This window comes from Alternaria atra (genome assembly GCF_907166805.1).
Source record: "Alternaria atra isolate CS162 genome assembly, contig: 25, whole genome shotgun sequence".
Lineage (NCBI taxonomy): Eukaryota > Fungi > Ascomycota > Dothideomycetes > Pleosporales > Pleosporaceae > Alternaria > Alternaria atra.
Window position 1 is genome coordinate 5,148,772 of NW_025091323.1, and position 20,586 is coordinate 5,169,357.

A 20,586-nucleotide genomic window follows, 5' to 3' on the forward strand; every position below is an offset into this window, starting at 1 on the left:
CGTTAAGCAGGTTAGGACAATGGCTGGCAGGACCAAAGTAGATCTGGCTGGGCGACGGCTATCTCTAAATGTCGCAGGTCGCGGCGGGAGCAATACGGGTGCATACCGGGGTGTGGCACCGACATTGCGTCTTGTAACCACTGTATCAGGCTACCCTAGATTATCGCGCATGCAACCGGGATTGTCATCATTTTACCACTGGCCAAGTGGACAAAGCTGCTCAGGTGGGCGCAGCGGTTGCAGGCTGATTGTGCGACTTGTCAGCTGAAACTGGCCACCAACATCCAGAGCACATTGAAGCTGCCATCCGTTGACATCAGCTTACCGCTCACTCTACCACTAGTGCTAGTCGCTTTGTGTCTTAAATATGTATCCAAAATTATGGTTCCCCAACAACGGCCTCCGGGTCACGTGCACGGCGTGGTTTCCACGGGTCGATCATAGGTAAGCCGGGCCAGGTGCACCTCAGGGACACGCTACCCATCATGCGCCTCATTCGACGACGACTACGACAACGACACTGCCGCGAACGAATTGCGCATCCACAACATAGCGACGACGGGCGGTGGCTATTGTGCAACTTTGTTTCTATAGCCTCACCTATCCTATTACACTGTTTCCCGCGCTTTACTTGCTAGTTTGTGACATGCTGTGCGCCGCTGCACCCTGAAACTAGTCGTGCACCGGCTTCTTGTCCTCCGCATCCTCCCTTCTCCAGCCCGCCCATCCTCGATCCGCGCCATACACGGGGGACGCAAGGCAGAAACATCTATTCGCTACTCGACCGCACCACATGCCCGTCCACTCGCTGCGCCCATAGTTATGGCCACGTTGGGCTCGCCCTCATCCCCGACATCCCCCTCGAGAACCATGCGCCGCCGCAGCTGGGCCAGAAAGGTCGAGCGGTACTGCTGCACCGCCGTCACATACTTCCCGCTGGTCTTCGTCTATGGCCTGACGTCGTGGGCCGTATGGGTTCAGGCAGGCATCGGCTTCGTGCCTTCGAAGAATGTCTGGACGGGTGCGTCTCCTTTCTATATATATATGCCCTACAATCCAAATTTATCCCACGTTCAATGAGACCACGTTATATCAGCATGAGAAACGCGATTACTAACACGTTGGACAGGAAAGTTCTCATCCGCGCTCGGCGTCTTCCTCTATCTCATGCTCAACTGGAGCTATACCACCGCCGTCTTCACCGACCCCGGATCGCCGCTTAATATCAAAAATGGCTACAGTCACCTGCCGTCACAAGAAGGGGGAGAGATGCAGTACACGTCCTTCACAGTCAAGGCATCCACGGGAGAACTGCGCTTCTGCAACAAATGCCAGTCCAAGAAGCCCGATCGCTCCCACCACTGCTCTACGTGCAAGCGATGCGTACTGAAAATGGATCACCACTGCCCATGGCTTGCGACTTGCGTTGGTCTCCGCAACTACAAGGCCTTTGTGCTCTTCCTGCTATATCTCTCCTTTTTCTGCTGGACATGTTTTGCGACATCCGCTACTTGGGTATGGAGCGAGATACTCAGCGATGGTCAATACACTGAGTCGTTCATGCCCGTCAACTATGTTCTACTAGCCGTACTATCCGGTATCATCGGTATTGTCATAACAGGCTTTACTGCGTGGCATCTGTGGCTTACGGTCAGGGGTCAGACTACAATAGAAAGCCTAGAGAAGACGCGCTACCTCTCACCACTTCGGAATACAATGAAGCACCAGCTTAACGACCGAAACTACGTCGACGCGCAAGCAAACGGGCGCTTAAGTGTTGGCGACCAGTTGCGTGAGATTCACGCGAACGCTCTTCCGGGAGTGACTAGGCCAGAGGAGGGCGAGCCGCCTTCGCGGTCTACGTCACGCTCTCCTGTACCGGGCCATGCAAATGGCTACTCGCACCCGCACTACCAATCCTACGAGTACCGAGAACGCCAGCAGAACCAGGACCGCTACGACAGCTATCTCGACGAGCGCGACAACGAACAGCTACCCAATGCATTCGATTTGGGCTGGAAACGCAATATCGCACATGTTTTCGGGCCTTCGCCGTTGAAGTGGTTCGTGCCGCTTGTAACCACAACGGGAGACGGATGGTCCTGGGAACCGAGCCCGAAGTGGCTGGCAGCACGGGAGCGGATAAAACGTGAAAGAGAAAGAGAAGAACAAATACAGAAGCAGCGTGAGCGTGCTGCTGGTTGGGGTGTTGATACTCCTACTGAAGCAGAGTTTCGGGGCCCCACCCGCGCTCCGAATGGATGGATGCCCGGCCAATACAGCCAGCCTCCACCACGAGCTACAAGACGTCCGGAATGGCAGGCACCCCTTGGTCGCGGCGAGCAAACCCAATACCTCACCACCTCCAACGGCATCGCAAAAGGCCCACTCGACGGACGAAGAAGTCCGAATAAAGCCGACCAAATACTAGGAAGGGAACGCGGCATGTATGCCGATGGCGATGTACAACTCCAAACAATCGATAGGAGGAAGTTTGACCAATACAACTACATATCCGAGGACGAAGATGACGATTACGAAGCGTCTAGCGACGAGCAAGCGGTAGACCAGCGGAAATCGCAAAAAGCACAGACCGTGACTGCACCACCAAAAGGAACGCATAACTGGAATGATATACCAGATGGCTTCTTAGATCCCGCACCGAAAGGGAAGAAGAGCACGAGTCGGGAACGGTCACGGAAAAATGGCGAATGGGATGACTGGGGTACATAACACGTTGAATGTAATGGATACGAAGGCATGTTGGTATGTTGATATGTACATCCGGTGTTGCATAGCACGGCGTGGGTATGGCGTTTTCGTATTGCATAGGATGGAGTTGCTTGCTCGGTACAGTCTTCTGACGAATGAAGATATTCTTACCCACGATTTCTCATTTCCACATGTGCGATGCCAATCTTGAGAGTCGGTCGCGTGGGTGACCTTGAAGACCAGTCACGCATGCCGTAGAGTGATTGACGAATCATTTTTAGCCAAGCATTGGCCCTGAGTTCGGTACATGTATCGATACGATGCGCCACCAACACTCATTTCCCGACGTGTTCCGCACCTCCCTAGATGCGCATGGCCAGATGCATGTACACTGCCTTGGCGCTCTTGATTTCTAATTCTAGACCCTGTCCACCTACAGGAGTCCCTAATCTGGCCTATACCGAGAGCACGCAAACTTATCTCTTAAATCTAACTTTCTTGTCCGCCTTCGTATCAATCTTAGCTTTGGCCTCCCTTGGTAACATCCAATCTCCCAATTTCCCTTGAACCCCAGCACGCGTCTGCGCAGCCCTCGTCTCCAACCTGTCCACCATCCTCATCATCGCCTCTTGACCAGTCCAGTCTTTACGCGGCTCAGTCTGGGAAAACATTCGCGCCTTCTCGGGTGCTTTGGTGTCGTCGTCGAATCCTATTACTGCGCAGCGGTAGGGTTCGATGACACTGCAGGGTTGGTAGTGTTTGATGACAACCTCATGCGAGTGGTTTGCTAAGATGGACGATGCGAGTTCTGCTCTGTGTTAGTAAATCAATGGAAGGAAAAGGGAAATGGTCTTTTCGGGTAGCTGAAAGTTGCTTCATCAGTAAGGGTCACTGCGTGTGGGTAAATAGGTTGGGACATGTTGCTCATATCTCGATGATCATTCTCCGTGGTGCAGAAATACGTGGTGAAAGTGATGTGTGTAGGTTGAGTGGTATATCATATCCCAACATAGTTGCGCTGCTGTCGTGAGACTGGTTGCGAGTAGGTCAAGCGACAGCATGTCTCATGACAGATCAAACGAGCAAACTTACACTTTTCCACATATAACCTCGTGCAATCGCGTGCACACCTCATTGAACTCACACCGTGATCATTTCTAAGAAAGCCGGCTCGGAACCACGAAGTCGAAATCAGCACACATGCCCGTTACGAACCCCGAGTTTCAGACGTTCTATGTCATAGCCAAGCTTATCGATTCCCTGTTCCCCAATGGCAAACTCTACATTGCTCGTTGGTGGGACGATGGTGATGAAGTTCTCTGTTATCACGCTGCCGTAGTGGAGTTGAGCATGATAGAATCTGACGTGGTTAAGAGGCGAGTACTTATGGGCACTGGGTTACATGGCAAACGAATCGACGCTTTAGATACGCTCTTAACGCATTTAGAGAATGTTGCGGACAAAAGACTTGATGAATACGGTCCTGAGGAAGAAACGATTCAAGGATGACAGATGGTGCAGAGGAACGAGAATTCCCGGGAATACTGTCAACGAGGAAATCTGCTGCAAAGGATTAGGTGTTAAAGACAGAACAGCCCACAAGTAATTTGTAAGAGGAAGTAAGCAGCAGCATGGCGACTAAGGAGTTGAATGGCGATATTCTTCCTCGCACTCTGTTCGTCTGGGGATATGGGGAAAGGAAGAGGGGAGAAGTAGGTGTCGTGATCCTTAATAGATGGAATGAATAAGTATCTGCTAATTGAGAAGTCAGGGTTCTAAATTAGCGTTACGCGCTAATCAGAGTGAGAGAGAACCCACGTTGACAACTCCTTCCATTACATCTTATACCCAGAACGGCCGTCACTGATGCCACTGACTGCTAACTGAACTCAACCTACTTCATCCAAACATGCTACCACCTGAGCGTTCTTTGCCCTTCGCAATCACACTATTGATGAACATTGCTGGTCCCGGGGTGTTAGTGAGCTCCTGACTGACTTTTATGTAGTGCTCTGCAAACAATCTCCATAGTTTCTTGTCATTTTTGTCGGTGGCGTTAGGACGGGGGTAGTAGGGATCGTTGAACCAGAATCCCTCAACTAGTTTCTTCACGCCAGCTGAATCATGATCGAAGAGCTTGCACTGGTTGAAGTCCAAGAGCCATATAGATATTGTCCGGTGCTCGAAGTCGGTAGAGAACATCTCCCCTGCTGTATCCTTGTTGGCGATCAACAAATCTTCTTTGGTCGGTTTTCCAGTGATTTGAGGAGTACTTCCCAGAACAAATTCTACGTCGTTGCCATCTACACCAGCCTTCCAGTGAAGGAAAGCTAGAGCTTTTGCTATGGTCATAGCAAAGGAGCTCGTGTCGAGACCGAGGCGCTCCATCTCATCAACGTGGAGGGGGAAATTGCGAAGCCGAACGTTTCTTGCCTCCATCTTGCGCGAATCGTTACGTCTGCCAAGATATAATCGAACTAGGCAATTCTTGTTCTCGATTCGATTGAGGAATTCGCTCTTAGTGTCCTTGATTGCTTCTGGACAAAGTGCATCCACGATGGCTTCGCGCACTGGAAGGGGGAGGGGATAAATGCGTTCGGATACGAGACCGTAGTTAGGTGTCCTCACATTCTGAGGGAAAAGAGCGGCTTTTGTATCCCAGAAATGTGTACTCTTGGGGCCAACCCACACGCCCACACGAGGTACATGGATGTCTTCGTGGATGGACGCGAAAGCGGAGAATGCCTCCCACACCACCTTATGCATTTGGAAGTCGACAAAGAGTTCATCCTCCTTGTTCGAAGGATTAGGCAGTTTGATGACCATAGTAGTGCCTTTCAGTCCGAACACTGTACCACACTGACCTTGGCCGATGTTGGTGAAGTTCTGCTGAGTCGCATCATCGCGTGCACGTTGGTTTGCTTCAGCGAGAGATGAACTTGTTGATATAGCTGATCTTGTGGAAAGCATGCGTCGTAAGATGACCTCCGGAGATGTTTTGTGTAGTTCCTCATCGGTGAAAACGAACAAGTCCCTTGTTGCGTTCACGGTGCTAAGGATCAGACTCTTGAGTGAATCTGATATTGATAACTCGGAATTTGTCGATTCATCCATAAAGTTGTTTCTGCGACGGTCGGACATGATTCAACAGGGTATCCAGGTGGGTGTGATAAGTGTGTAAGTAAAGCGGGATGGTTTTGAATGAAAGCTTCTGGACAAAAGACGCTGATTGTAGCAAGCACAGTATGATTCTAGTATCTCTGAACCATGGCTCACGCTGGCCTCGACCCCACATTCGTAATCTTGACCTTCACGTTCACCGCCAATCAGGCCAGCCTATTTGAATTCGTTCGCTCTGCAAACACAGGTACTACGATTTAAAGCCATATGGATCGCTTATAAGTGGCCGAAGACAGAGATTGGGCGTTTGCGCATGCGCATGCCTCATATGCTGCAAGGACGAGGCATACTCCGTGTTGGGTACCTGTACAACTCCAATATGTTATGGCAGAGCGACAAGCCTTGTTCTGACCTTGCTTCTAAGCATGGGCCCTCTTGATATTATATGACGCTGCAGCGTGAATTAAAACCTTCTCCGTTCTTTCGGTTTCCTCAGGGCTTCCATCGTGGCTAGAATTTTGTAGACTATTCTTTGCGTCAGTGGTTGCTGCTATGGCAAACAAGACATTAGGTCTTTCCCACTTCATAATGAACCTACTCTGTACCCCACTGTCCGACTCATCAAGATCTTCGTCCAAGATGAGCGTAAATTCCACAAACAGAGCCGAACACGTCACCGAAACTGACCGCCGCACTCTTAGCTACGCGAACATGCTCGCCAACAATATCTTTGGTGTCGAATACAACGCACCCATCTTGGTGTGCCGGAGTTATTTCGATCCCGATGATTATCTGGCCACACTCGTTGCTTGTTCGAACACAGATGATTCGAAATCCATGAATCTTGGACTGCATGAGGGGAAGACGAGAGAGGAGGCATTGCGGGGACTATTGCATGAGCTGGAGGGTTTGGCGGCTGAGAAGAGTCAGAAAAATACGATGGATTACTGGGAAAGGGGGCATAAGGCAGCAATAATCAGACAAGAAAAGGAGGAGCAAGCTGCATGAGCAGCAACGACTGCGGAGGGGATTGGTAGTGAATATGATTAAGAAAAAGGCCCATGGTAGAACAAGTGGACCGACCTGATGCTCAAATAAGGGAAAGGGATCGTAACCGTGGAGTTACAACAACCGAGAAGCTGTGCTTGAATAATGACGTTGCACGATAGTGGTACATTTTCTTCTTTTGCAGTGATTCTAATCAGTACTCTCATAGTCTTGCGCTGATCGCACTTGTGATGAAGTCCTACAGCTTAACACCCGGGAGTCATTTCCGGAAGCTCTCTCACACATCTTCGTGTCGCAAAGCGAACAGATTCATTGGCATTGGATTGCTTCCAGTCGTTGCACAAAGTTAGTTCCCTCGAATGATCCCATTTCCTTGCCTTTCCCGCCTCACTGTACGACCAAACAAACATACTCTCGTACAACACAGATTGCGGCAGATGACACAGATCCTTCACCGGTTTTCCGGCATATAGGAACTCCTTGACTGCTCTGTCACAGTATATCCTGGTGATAGATTCCATAGATGGATTCTCTGGCAGCGAATATGCCTGAGCGCCTAGGTCGATTTCGCGAGCCGCTTCCAAATCTCCGAGGTGAAGACGAGACAGAGATTCGACATCTTATCGATCTGATTGAGAGTAAGTAGCATACCAACCATATCTTCATCCTTCTTGCTCACTCACTGACTTCCACTAACGCAATCATGGATTCTGTCACCCCTCAAATCACCTTCCTGTATCCTCGGACGCCATCCACTACCCAAAGACACAAACGCTTCTAAACAGAAAGCCATTGATCCCTCTCTCAATTTCTGCGCCTCGCTCTACAGCATCGGCCAGGGCGGAATAAGAAGCTTGGAAGTGGGTCCTGAAATGGGTAGGAGCAGGAAAGAAGCATTGGAACGGTTGCTGGAAGTTGTGGAAACGGAAATTGGACGCATGATGTTGAATGATGATTATCATGCGCGTAGAGCGGCGAAAGATAGTAGCAATTCTATTGGGAGCGGAAGCGTTAGCAGGAGTGAGAGAGGATGAATGTTCTTTGAATATGGACTAGTCCCAATGTTCTCAAAAATGCCGATATCTCCATAACGGATTTGATCGGAAGAAACTGAGTTCCTCTCTCTCTGTATCGCAAAGTCAAAGGCGACTCACCCACCTCTTTCGCGTCGCTGTCGTCATCTGAGCTCCACATCGCTTCTTCCTCGGTGGATCCACTAAAACTCTCCATCATCATGGTCTTCAGTTTTGGCTGCTTAGCTTCCTCATTTATCGTCGCTCCTTGATTCGCATCTTTTTCCTCCTCTCTCTTCTTCTCTTCCATCTCTCGAAGTTTCCCATCGATATCCTGGAACTGTGCCTCATTAAACCACTCCACTCTCTCTAACAGCTTCAACAACACTCCACTACGCGAACTTGCTACTTGCATCTTAGGAGAGGACGCATATTCACGCTGTCATTCCTGATATCGGCCACGAGCATGGCACGGTATTCGACATCGTCTTGTTCGTTGAAGCGACGGCCCGGATGAACAGTGGCAGAAGTGAGGCGGGGAAGAGGGCGATTACGAGGGTGTTGAGGAAGGTGAATGTATTGATGTCTTCTGCTAGTACAGGATGGCCGGTCTTAGCTAGAGTGAGAAGTAGAGGTAGGTAGATGCATCGAGTGTGTCTTGTACCGACAAGAGAGCCTCATGTATTTGTACACATGAAGATTACTTTTATAATTGCTAGACTGATCAGTAATAACAACATGTGTGACTTTGCTATAACCAGATCATCCGGGTGATGCTTGCGGTTTTGAAGAGCAAGCGATTCGGTCGACATATAACCCCGTTGGATAGCTCCCCAACCGAAGCACTACAGATCATCATCATCATCATCATCATGGCTTTCATGGCGCATGAATCAGCTAATGAAACTCGCCCCCATATGCCAGTAACCAGCGTTGCCGTCAGCCCTTTCCACAATCGCGATGACGTTACCTTCAACTATCTGACCAGGACGGTACACCTTCTCACCAAACCTTAATCTCATACTGACCCTGTAACAGAGCTTGTCATCTCTACGTACCGCCCAGTAGTAGAACCCGTAGTTCTTATGGGTAGGTACGAAAGTAGAGGGGAAGGTGTTGAGAAGTTCCGCACAAGCGTCGTTGGCTGGGACTTTTCGAAAGAGCCTAGCGTAGAGAAGTTCCTTGTTCCGCCTCAGGAGGGAACCGATCGTCAAAGTGCACTGATGGCTGTGGTTAGATTGGTAGAGGATAAGGCGCATAAGAGAATAGCGGACTTAGAAGGTGAGCACGCAGGATTCATTTGATGTAGCCAGAAAACGTATGGCGGAGATGATATGTTTTGGGGGTTTCGCAAGGGAGTAGGAAGACGGAGACACATGTCGGTGCGTCGGTGATCACGATTATATGCAAGTCAACCTCTATAGCTTAGCTTTGTCGTCCAGCAACGGCATGCCGACCGCTTCTTCCAACTCTTTTACAGCATCCTTCGTCTTGCCCAAGTTCACCTTGATGGTCCTTAGCCCGGTCTTCTTCGCGAACTTCAAATTTATGCCTATATCGTCCAAAAAGAGCGTATCACCTTCCGTGACTTGTCCCATTCCCTTCTGCCTCGCAATCTTGTCCATCTCCCGTACCGCCAGCTTATACGCCTCTGGATCAGGCTTTCTGACGCCAACCGCTGCCGAACCGAGGAAGATGTCGAAGCATTTAGTGATGTCCGGGGAATCGTTCGCGTAGGGGCTTGGAGCAGGGGGGAAGACGAGCTCCTTGGTGAAGAGCTTCCCTTCGTCGTCGAGGATGCCCGTGGGGAACGTAACATTGTTGCTGAATGCGCCCAAAACGAACTTCCCGCTCTGGCCTAGCTTTCGCAGCGCAGGATACATGTACGGATCAGGCGCCCTACTAATCTTCATCATGCGCCAGAACAGCTTCTTTGCATCGATTTCTGGTACTTGTGGCTTCCCGCCCTCAATAGCCTGCCCACCACCGACGCTCTCCTGTTGCGCAAGCTTTTGGAGAAATTGTGACCATACTTCTGGTCGCATGAGCTGTTGCTTGAAGGATGCGAACCAGTCGTCGTTAAGTTCGACTTCGCCGCGTTCGATGAGTTGCCATGCGCCTGTATCGTGTGGCCCTTTCTGGATCGCGAAATTTATGTAGCCGTTAGGAATCTTGTTCTCAATCTCATAATCAAGAATCGCTTGGAAGGGGCTTATAACCTGTAGCGAGGAATGTTAGCTATCTTGGTCTCGTCGCGTGTGATGATGATGGATAGTGTGGACGATGTTGAGAAGGTACGTACGACTACGCCCCCGATATCGAACAGGATAGCTTTCGGTGGCTTCGTCGAGGAGGTCATGATGTGTGAAGATTGACGAAGTTGTCAAGCATTGCTATGAGGGTATCATGGTGGTCTGTATGGCGTCGTCATGGTCGGCATTGGAAGAGTCGTGAAATGTGAAGGAACCTCGGCAATGGATAAGCTCTATCGACTGCGCTAGTCCCCGCATATTGATTGGCCTCACAATATTTTGCAGATCGCTCATCATCCCAAGTTCTATCATGTGTTTAGTAACATGCAAGATATGCAACGTGAGCTTTCAGAGACGCAGGCTGGGTGCATGTTTCTGCTATATGTAATCATACATTTCGTCAAACAAAGCATAGCACCCCGAGTACCCCAACTATGGACGGCATCTTATATTTCATCGAAGCTGCAATCCCTATTAGTCCAAAAATGACTTCCATATCTGACATTCCTATCTTTTGGTGTAGATATGTGGATGGCATCGCTCGTCTCCTTTGTTGCAAGAGTACGGGTAGGAATCTGAGCTGAAGGCGCAGGTTCTTTAGGCTGAAGCTTCACAACAATCTCATGCCTCTGCATTTTGCTGATCAGCGAGTCAGAACTGCACTTGTTTTCCGCCCACATATAGACATGCTCGACCCTCGTGTTTGTCTCCGGAACCAGTAGGTTGTGCGTTGGGCTCACTCGCCGCGTGTCGTTTTGCGGCAGCCGGACCTTGGGATGCTTCCGATCCGTTAGCCCTGGGCCGTTATGCAGCCGCGAACGAGAAAAGTCGCCAATCGTCTCACAATGCTGGACACTACGAATTATAGTATCAGTCTTCCCGAAACTCTTGACCCGCTTTTGGCGGTCAACATGCTCTACGTGCTGGCGGCGCTTGCGTTCAAGCTCGATACGGGCCTTTGCTGTTTCGTACAGGTGATTTCGATCGTCGCCAACAGCAAGGAGATGTATGAGCATGTGCTCAAGGTCAGGCCACGGAATGAGCCCGTATGCGTTGAAGTAGCCGATATTCACGACTAGCTGATCCATGATCACGGGGCTCTCGATGAGTGCAGGGACAAGAGCGTCGAGATCAGCAAGCGTAACCGGATTCCAAAAGAGGTGTTCTAGGAGAGGACGTTCGCCAGTTACAGGTAGAGCACTTACCATTCGTTCAACAAGTACGGAACGTGGGAGCGGGACGTCTACTTCGACTCTGTCTATCGAATCAGCTTCATTATTTGCCCTGTCATCTAATGTGTAATCAAAGTTAGATGCTTCAGAAGTTGGAGAAGAACAACTGGAAGACTCCGATGATGCTAGATCGATATGACACTGCCATCCAACATGACCGCCGAGGCTTAAGGATGCCAACCGCGACGCAAGCGTGGACATTTCCATGAGATTATCTATCTGGGGCTGCATGAGAATTAAGATGAGGCTGGAGTACTGACAACGATCTGCTTCGCAATTTGTGATTCAGATCGCGATGATTGGAATGCTAATGATGATCTACGTTAGAAGTAATCTGTTTGAGGCCATGTTAAACGAAGCATGACAATGTTTGGGACATTGTGTTGATACATCAGCATATTCGATGGAATGCAAAGCTATCCGTGACAAAAGTGAGTACAATACGCGTTGTAAAACCAAGCTCCATGTATAGATCGTACAGTGTATGGTAGAAGACGAATACTGTAATGAGGTACGTACACAATATCTCATAAATAGATAATGTCCCCGGAAGATATGACATGATACCTAGGCAAGAGGTAGTAAGAATGACCGACGTCCCCCGCACATCCCGCGGGATACCCCAACTTGACATAGCCAATCTCGTACACATGATTATCATGCATCTTTGTAAGCAGGGAAAGCAGCTGCGCTCGCATGGAAAAATCCTTGGCTTGCTCCACGCCAGCGCGACCAATACTCTTGATGGTCCGCCGGAAGCGCGCTACTTACGGAGCGTTTGCTGCCTCCCGACGCGTTGTTTGTGTTGCTGATACATGGCGACTATTTGCTCAGCATCATTGTCACTTAATTGCAACATCTCAGTGTCGAAGAAATCGATGTATCCGCCAGTAGGCTGTGTGTTCACGATATCGAGTTTAACAATGTTGTACAGAATCGCATCAAACCAGCGAGGTCAACTGAGGGTCAACCAGATTGCTTGAACGCCGACTTCTGTGACTAGCTCGATGCATAAGCGAGAGTGGATATGTGAATACAGTGCATCGCCTCTGGAATTTGCTGTCGCCTCAGATCACGATAAGTCTCAACGTCTTCGCTGACAGTCTGCTGCAATGATGCTTTCTGAGATGACTGAACACTATAACGTGTACTCCGCTATGCGAGCGACTTATCAACTTGCTCGCTGTTACTGTTGCTATGAGAACTAGGTCTCAAGCCTCCCAGCTCAGCTCATATCCGAAAACGGTCCGGCGAAGAAGCTCATCCTACATCTGGTCAGCGACGCCTCGAAACACATCATGTCGAAAGCCTCACCCCTGGATCTTCCTCGAACATGACCTTCTCCATAACCTTTTCGAAAGTCTTAGTGACGGTAAAACCCGCATCTTTAGCCAGATCGAAGAATGCCAAGTCTTTTTTGTACAACCATGGGCGATATGGTGTAAAGAAGACGTATGCTCGGGATGTCGGTAATTTCTTAAGGGTCAGCTGCACAGTCTTGATGAGTTTGGCATGCTCCGAGTGATTGAACAGAAGGTCAGCCAAAATCAGTACATCGAAGCCCGAATCATCTGGCAGATACTTCATCAAGTCTTCGGTAGGCGCTCCCCAGAGATATCCCTGTGCGCACGTTAGTGACGACCGCCAATGCTGAGTACAGTCACAAACCTCCGCCACTATCCTTGGTGGTTTAGACAGTAGTTCACAATGGTCGACGTTGTACCGTAGATTTTCGACCAGCTCAGCGTCGGGATAGTCCGTGACAACCGTTTGAGTGGCACCGTTGAGAGCACAGACAAGGCTTGGAAGTCCCGCTCCAGCGCCAAGTTCAAGTACTGTTCGATCCTTTACAAGTTTATCTGCATGCTCCTCTAGGTAATCGGATATGGTTCGCCCTGCGTTCCATAGAAAGTGGCCCTGAGTACGTCAGTGAACGTGCTGGGATAGTGCAAGACCGTCAGAAGTCAGAGAAGTGCCGAGTCGCTTCTACCGACCTTCTGGAAAACTTCCAGAAGGTCGGAAACTAATATTGACAAAATTTGGAAGTTCCGTATTCTGCTTCGGCATGTCGGTGACCAAGTGCATAACTTACCCACAAAGGGTTGTGACCGACCAATCGAACAGTGAGCTCTTTGCGGGAAAGCAGCTGATGAGACGCGAACGTTGCCTGCTTTTCTGGTTCATAGAAATCAGTAGGTTCTTGGAACAGGTCTAAGCTCTCTTCATCGGCCTCTGAAGACATGGTGAATGGCAAGTTGTGACGAAGTGATAGTCTTGGCGAGGATTGTATTTTGGGTGTTTCGAAGAGCGGAGCCACCACAGATGGCACGTGCCCGTTCAACCAGCCACCGCTATGCCTGTCTAAGTCGCGTTCCAGATAAACTCTATCTTCGAAACAGCGGACCATAGTCATCAACGAAGTCAGAGTGCATACCAAATACGATGTTCTGTAATATTAACAGGGTCTACGGCTCGTTCGTTGGCTGTGGCAGCGAGCGTTGCACCAGCCCTATGGCGTGGAAGTGCCTCAGGTGGCTGCAGAACAAGGCAATTCAAAGATACTCGGAAAACCAATCGCGCTCACACTGATTGGAATTATCGCGGTACTCACATGCCCGAAGCGAGGCCCAAGTAAGGGTCCAGCCGGCGCAAGATTCCCCACGCCCCAATGATATACCCGGCGGCCGCAGCATCGTTTCGACGGTTCCTCTGACCACAAAATACGCAGGTGCAGGTGCAGCTCTTCGTAGGTCACGTTCGCTTTATTCACACCTCGCATACTCTTTATATCACGACACTACCTCCACTTATCTACTTCACTGAGGAGATAATCATCGATATCCAATTCTCGAATACCGCCTTTCTACTTGTGCCGGTTTGAAGCGACTAAACCCGCTTAGTAAGAAACTTGCTCAACGCTAAGACACTAAGCCTAATCCAACCCTCCGCCAAACGTCGCACCCATTCAGTTCACGACAAACCTTTGAGCGCCGACCAGCAGATCCCACGCCTTGACGCCTTAAGCCCCGAGTCATCCATCCGTCTGGCGGGGAGGTGTGACAGCTGTGTTTTCTCGCGGAGTTGAAGTGGACTTGTGCGTCCCACCAACCGCTGAGCCCTGTCAGGTCATCATTTCTCCAGACCGCATCCTGGGAGATAATTCAGTGAAACCAGCGCTCTGATTCCGCTGGCTCTCGACTGAAGTCCCTGGTGCTTTAACTGTGTGCATGTCCGACGTTCCCCCGGGCATACGATCCACCCTTCATCCGTTCCGAGCTCAAGGTCGCTACTGCATCAATCAACGCCTGTGCTGATACAGTATTATCACCGATACTGCGGGAAGCCGGCGCCAACTCTCAGGGTTATCAACGCTCCAGCCGCCCGGAGCTGGACCCTTCAGAGGTCACTAAGGACTGGCCGGGTACCGAGTTTACCTTCTTCTTTGGACACCCACGTTGGATCACAATCGAGCCTGTTGGCCACTTTCCCATGCGGCGAGGATCATACATCTAGCCTAGAATATTGCCACTCCATTTTCCGCGCCGCACGCCACTGCACCCCTCTGCATTACTTTCACGTGCGCGGTGTACAGTAAGCTTGGACATCAGCTCTTTCTCATCAACAGTCTTACTTCGTCCCCGATACACGGCGCACCTGGTGGTTACATGCCCTGGATTGAGCAAGTTATTTCGACCTCATAATAGCCCCGCATCATGTGGGCCGAAGTCAACGGAGAGCGCAAGAAGGTCGCCTGGTAGGTTCTCCCGTTTGTTTGTCTCACCCCTCATGCTATCTTATCCTACTATCTCGTCTTTGCGATTTGTTACGCGCACAATGCATCTATCCGGAAAATTCTTTAGCGACTGCGACTTGCATCGCACGGTCCAGGGTGTCCATTCGCCATGTACTTTGACTGACATTGGATAGCGGTCCGTGCATCCGCGGTCATCGCTCGTCGAAATGCGATCACAGAGATCGAGTGTTGGTTGAGGTGCGGAAGCCTGGTCGGCCGTTGAGTAGCTGTCCACATCCGACTGGGTCTTGCAGTTGCGAGCGTGTCGTCATCAATTACACGATTCCCAAAACATCAGAATGTGCTTGTCCCTCGGAACGAGCTCCGCCCACGGCTACCGTTGCAGGAAACAGCCGAATTACAAAAAGTAGGCGTAAATCTGCAGTACCCACACCATACAACCTTGAGAAGGCCATCCAAGCTGGCTTTGACGCCAAGACCGAGTCATCATCAATCACGTACACACCCTCCGAAACAAGCAATAGCAACGGCGCATCACTTCCGTCAAGTGCGAGCTCAACACCACGTTTACTCCCTGCGCAAAACGAACCCTTGTCGAGTTGCTGCAAGCCAAAGCCGGTTCTGTCACCGGTTCAAGAAGGAGGGTGCTGTGGCAGCAAACCAAAGCCAGTTGTAGAGTTGCCAATACAAAAGAAGTCTTGTTGCTCATCACGCAAACAAGAAGATGCACCCATCAACGGACAGTCACATGGTTATCAACATGTAGGGCATCAATTCCAGTTTCCAGCCCAAGCGGTGATCCCACAGTACCAGAACTTCCATCCTCAAATGCCGTCAGCTGCATCGAACCCCTTCGGTCTTGGCACACCTATCTACAATCATGCGGCAGCAGCCTATCATCGGCAGAACTCTATATCTATGAGCCCAGTCACGAACGACTCCATGTCTCCGTCTGTTGCCAGTCCTCAAATCGGGCAACACGTCCCTGAACACAATTGTCATTGTGGAGAATCATGTAGCTGCTTTGGATGCGCCGCCCACCCGAACAATGCTACTATGATGGAGTATGTCAGGATCATGGCCCATTTCCAATACAACGGCGGGTTCGGAGGCATGGCTCCACCTCTTTACGATATGCCGACATATCCTCATCAACCCGGGTACGGAGCGGAAGCCGGTATGACCTTCAACTCAATGCAACAAGGCTTAGCAACGCCCACACCGACCCAAATGAGCTTTCAACAGAGCATGGATATGCCAAACATGGTGCAGGTACCAATGGCGCTGCCCGGGAATTGGCCACAACAACCAACTCCTTTGCCAAGCCAGCCGCAGGCCCAGTTTTCGAATTCGAACAGCCTTAGTTACAACACGCCATCCATGCCAGGGCCAAGCGACACACTGCGGAAACCTGGTGATACCATAGACTCCCCTGCAGCCAGTAGCCCCAGCGACACCAAAGATGAGGATACAGTGACTCTGTCGCCATCATCTTATTTCTGGAATGAGATGACGTTGCCAAGCTGTTCAGACGCCTCTGGTACGTGTCAATGTGGAGATGGCTGCGCATGCGTTGGTTGTCTGACACATGGCGGCCACACCGGTGAACCTCTTGAAGATACGGCGACGACCGCTGAACGTGACCCTTTTCTCAGTTTCGATACGAGTCTTGCGCTCAACATGAACGATCCAACGGACTTTCTCACCTTCAATCCGGATCCAAGTTGAAGTGGTTACCCTACGATCGTCTTACTTTCCACGAACGCGAAGCGCAGTTGCGCTAAGATTACAGATATGGACTACCAAATATACACCAGCATCATACTCAGTCTGTATTCTCCAAGGAGCGATATGGACAACAGGTATTCAGTCCTCCCTCCGGCAGCGCCGCCTGGATAACCCACCGTCCACTGGCACAGCGAATGACCAGCTTCATCTCCTCTATACGCTGCATCCTCTTCCATCTTCGTTTTGTATGTTTTGAGTGTCGCAGAGGACGCGACGAATGGGCGAACTATCTTTCCATAAAAATGGGAGGATATGAACGTGTTTTAGCATGGTAAGAGGGGACAGTCTGACATACGAGGAATGCAGTCATTTGCGTTCGATTTTTTGTTTCAATTGATGTATTGGTACGATACCCCGGCATCGGGCGGATAGATGACCTCATTGTGGCGCTTGATAGCATTATGAATCGAGACTCAGTCTCTATGCAACGTATATGTTCGCTCATGTGCCATTCATGTTGTTGTTCTTACAATCGCACTGGAAAATATCGTATCGTACGATTACCATTCACGAACCATAGTGACTGAACTAAGGGGAGACCATTCAAGGGCTTGAAACGGAAAAGACCATCCACCACCAATCATTTCATAGAACAACACTCGTAAAGATCTCCATAACATTACTGGTAGAAGAGAAAACCATCTACACATGCGAAGAAAGGTAGTTGTTAGTTGGTTCAAGAAATCCGAAACCTCCTCCAAAAGCTCCGTCGAGATCGCTGCCGCAGTCCGCCCGGCCTTCGCCATTGTGAAAGTACGGACCAGGAATACATGAGCCTGCTGGGATAGACTGATGTGGAAGCAGAAAATATTAGGAACAGGTCCGAGAGTGCTGAAGATCGAGTAGCAACACAGCAAACGAAATATAGGACAGCGGGGTACGTAGGTCTGACGCTGAGCAAAGGGCGTGTGTGCTAGCCGTCCGATAGTACAACCAAGAGGTCACCCCGCTTGATAGCAGCCTGTTCGTATTAGCAGGTATCTTGCTTTGTGACGATGTAGTAGGGTAACATACAGTGCAGCCGCGATCCGGGTCTTCCCAGCAGGTGTCACCTTCACACCACTGGTTTGTAGCGCTCTTGTATCTGCAAGGAGAGATGACGCCATCACCAAGAAAAGTGATATCGTATCCGAGTCGCTCTTTCTTGCACAGTTCGTTCTGCTTTATACTGGAGAAACCTTCCTGCATTGGACCATCGTCGAAGGATGTTCCGAAAACTGCTGGTGCCCAGTTGCCCTTGCCTCCCATCTCTGTACCCCAAGTACAAGCCTCATTTTCTGGTATGCCTTGCTTGTTGACGTAGTACTGGGCTGATGTCTTCTTGCCTTGCCAGAAGAAGTACTTTTGTTGGTCGGGGTTAGCTAGGAAGCCAGTTTCACCAGGGCCAACGGTGACCGGGAAAGTCATGGACTCAGTGCCTACTGCGTGTAAGCGATTGCATCGATTCTGTCAACAAACTGCATACCCGGATAGTCTGTGCGGCAGAAAGAGACAGATTTTGACAGCTTGTTCTGTACCTTCACGCCCATGTGCTTTGAGCCCTGTACGCAAAGCGTATCCGCAATCTTGCCGTCGGCCATCTCTAGGAACCCGTCTTTGTTGCAGTACAAACCTCCAACGCTCTGACCTGTTCTGCCTTGGATCGAGGGAAACGAAGCCTTGAGATAGGGATTGGGGCAGCCATAGGAACAGAAGCTACCAGTTGTGCAGCAAGTGCCGTCTGAACACGACCCTTTGACGACGGTCGTAATGTCATCAAAGCCGTCTGCTCCGACGTATTGAGGATCTTGAATACCTGACCAACCTCCCAGCCCTTCTTGAGTGGTAGGTAAGGCGCCGTAGCCGTACGGAAATTCAGTGCAAGGTATCTTGCCGTTCGGGAATTTCCTGTCGCACTCTGCACAATGACCGTCCTTATCGATCATATCTGCCCAGGGCCGTGAAGAAGTGCCTGATTGCTGTACGGGCTGCGCATTCTGGGAGGGACTCAGTAAAGGGTCGCTCGCTGGTGTCTCAGGCGCGACAGGCTTAGGCACTTCTACAGGCTTCTCGGGAGTAGGCCTTGGTGTTAGCTCGGCGACTTGTATCTGATGCTTGGAAACTGGAGGCGGAGTAGGCAATGCGACAGGACTACTAGTCGATGTCGATAGGACACCATCGTTGTCCCACATTAAGGTGCCATTGGCGATACCTTGGCTTACCTCTTCTTCTGAGATCGCGTGATCATCGAGCCAGTACACGATCTCAGTCTCAACTGCCGCAGGTGCGAAGATGGTGCCACGCTTAAGTGAACCGTGGGTATGAGCGCGACGGTGCAAGTGATGAGGCTTAGCTGCAGTGACCGCAGCAAGCGCAGTGGCGGTAATGATGTACTGAATCCTCATGATAGGCTAAAGCTTTGCGCAACACTTTTGTATGAAGTCGCTAAATACTTCTCCCATTATCAGTCAGAGCGGCAGTGAGGAGTGCGACACGGTAGAGCGACTGACCTGTTATCTCTGTACAAACAAGTATTTCCTCGAAGCTCTTGACAAACGATCGAGTATCACGGTGCTTCTTTCGCTTTTGTTGGCCTTTGTTGCGCTGCAAGGTGCACAAGGAAGTGGCGGAGAAGTATACTAGCAGTACCTAAAGAGTGAAATGGAGATAGAACTCCGAGTGGAGGCACGAAAGAATGACCGGTGAAGCGTGAAGGCGACTGAGTCGATTTTGGATTGCAGGGTCGTAGCGAAGGTAGTACAAAGATACAAACAAGAGCGAGCGTGAGAGGAGTGTTGTTTGTGCTGTGACGCCAAGACAGGGTCTCGCTAGCGTAGCTCCTCTGTTTGCGCAGGAAGGAGCAATGAATGGGAGTGTGCACCTACTATGTTCTGGACCTTCTGAGCCAATAGGCGAGGATGGATTGCTCGAAGAGGAAAGGGCGTTGCGTATGACAAAAGAGCGCATACACGGCACAGGGATGTCTTCGAGGAGTGTCAGTGTGAAAGCGAGTGATTGTAAAAGACGACAATCGAACCAACGACATGAAGGGGAAAAGTAACAACCAACGAGAGAAATTACCAATTTCGAAGGAGGCGCAGTGATATGGCCATTCTGGTTGAAAGCAATTGCGTGGCAAAGATACCTACCTAGGTAGGTACCTTCCAAGCAGACTATCAGCCTGTACCACGTAGGTACGTGTACAAAAGAGACCACAGTGCACCTTCTACGCCCACCTACTACAGGTCCAAAAGTGAACGAGGTTGAAACCAGACACGAAGGACGTTTCATCCATAGCAGCATGGCGTTGATCGCCTGCGGGACACTAGGTTCCTGATAATGCTCTGGTATGCACATGGCCTTGGTTCCTGCGCGGATCGATTCCTCCTGTCAACATGTCGTGCAACGTCGATCTTCGGCTAGATTACAAACAGCCATACGCGCCGGTATTTCACGAACGGATTCGTCGCGGAAAGAACATGGGGGAGTGCGTGAAAGCCAAGATGTTTCCAAATGGCTTTTCCAGTACACTAAGGTCAGCCTAAGCAAGCTCTTGACCGCAGTGCTTGCCCCGATGTGAGTGTTCAACGGCTCGCCCTAATATCTTAACATGTAGTACCGTTGCTCCGATGTTACCGTCGTATTATAGCTTGAGGTACACAGAATATGCGTATGCTCACGATTAGTCGCAACCTGGTCAAACGATGATTGACCTCGAGATGTTGGGC

At 50.2% G+C, this 20,586-nt stretch overlaps 6 protein-coding genes across 6 annotated transcripts; 1 reads left to right on the plus strand and 5 right to left on the minus strand.

Annotated features, from left to right (window-relative positions):
- Positions 1 to 870: 870 nt before the first annotated feature.
- On the plus strand, positions 871 to 2,733 carry ALTATR162_LOCUS6774 (uncharacterized protein; the record flags this gene model as incomplete). The annotated part of the gene is made up of 2 exons (XM_043314396.1): positions 871 to 1,021; positions 1,130 to 2,733. The coding sequence occupies 2 exons, from the start codon at positions 871 to 873 to the stop codon at positions 2,731 to 2,733; spliced, it is 1,755 nt and encodes a 584-aa protein (XP_043170331.1).
- Positions 2,734 to 4,611: 1,878 nt separating this feature from the next.
- ALTATR162_LOCUS6775 (uncharacterized protein) lies at positions 4,612 to 5,853 on the minus strand (the record flags this gene model as incomplete). The annotated part of the gene is made up of 1 exon (XM_043314397.1): positions 4,612 to 5,853. The coding sequence occupies one exon, from the start codon at positions 5,851 to 5,853 to the stop codon at positions 4,612 to 4,614; it is 1,242 nt and encodes a 413-aa protein (XP_043170332.1).
- A 3,418-nt stretch (positions 5,854 to 9,271) lies between these two features.
- Positions 9,272 to 10,212, minus strand: ALTATR162_LOCUS6776 (uncharacterized protein; the record flags this gene model as incomplete). Its single annotated transcript, XM_043314398.1, has 2 exons — positions 9,272 to 10,072; positions 10,156 to 10,212. The coding sequence occupies 2 exons, from the start codon at positions 10,210 to 10,212 to the stop codon at positions 9,272 to 9,274; spliced, it is 858 nt and encodes a 285-aa protein (XP_043170333.1).
- Positions 10,213 to 10,551: 339 nt separating this feature from the next.
- ALTATR162_LOCUS6777 (uncharacterized protein) lies at positions 10,552 to 11,313 on the minus strand (the record flags this gene model as incomplete). Its single annotated transcript, XM_043314399.1, has 1 exon — positions 10,552 to 11,313. The coding sequence occupies one exon, from the start codon at positions 11,311 to 11,313 to the stop codon at positions 10,552 to 10,554; it is 762 nt and encodes a 253-aa protein (XP_043170334.1).
- Positions 11,314 to 12,548: 1,235 nt separating this feature from the next.
- On the minus strand, positions 12,549 to 13,579 carry ALTATR162_LOCUS6778 (uncharacterized protein; the record flags this gene model as incomplete). The annotated part of the gene is made up of 4 exons (XM_043314400.1): positions 12,549 to 12,602; positions 12,652 to 12,957; positions 13,006 to 13,254; positions 13,430 to 13,579. 4 exons carry the CDS (start codon positions 13,577 to 13,579, stop codon positions 12,549 to 12,551), a joined length of 759 nt encoding a protein of 252 aa, XP_043170335.1.
- Positions 13,580 to 17,792: 4,213 nt separating this feature from the next.
- Positions 17,793 to 19,263, minus strand: ALTATR162_LOCUS6779 (uncharacterized protein; the record flags this gene model as incomplete). Its single annotated transcript, XM_043314401.1, has 3 exons — positions 17,793 to 17,840; positions 17,894 to 18,297; positions 18,345 to 19,263. 3 exons carry the CDS (start codon positions 19,261 to 19,263, stop codon positions 17,793 to 17,795), a joined length of 1,371 nt encoding a protein of 456 aa, XP_043170336.1.
- Positions 19,264 to 20,586: the final 1,323 nt, after the last annotated feature.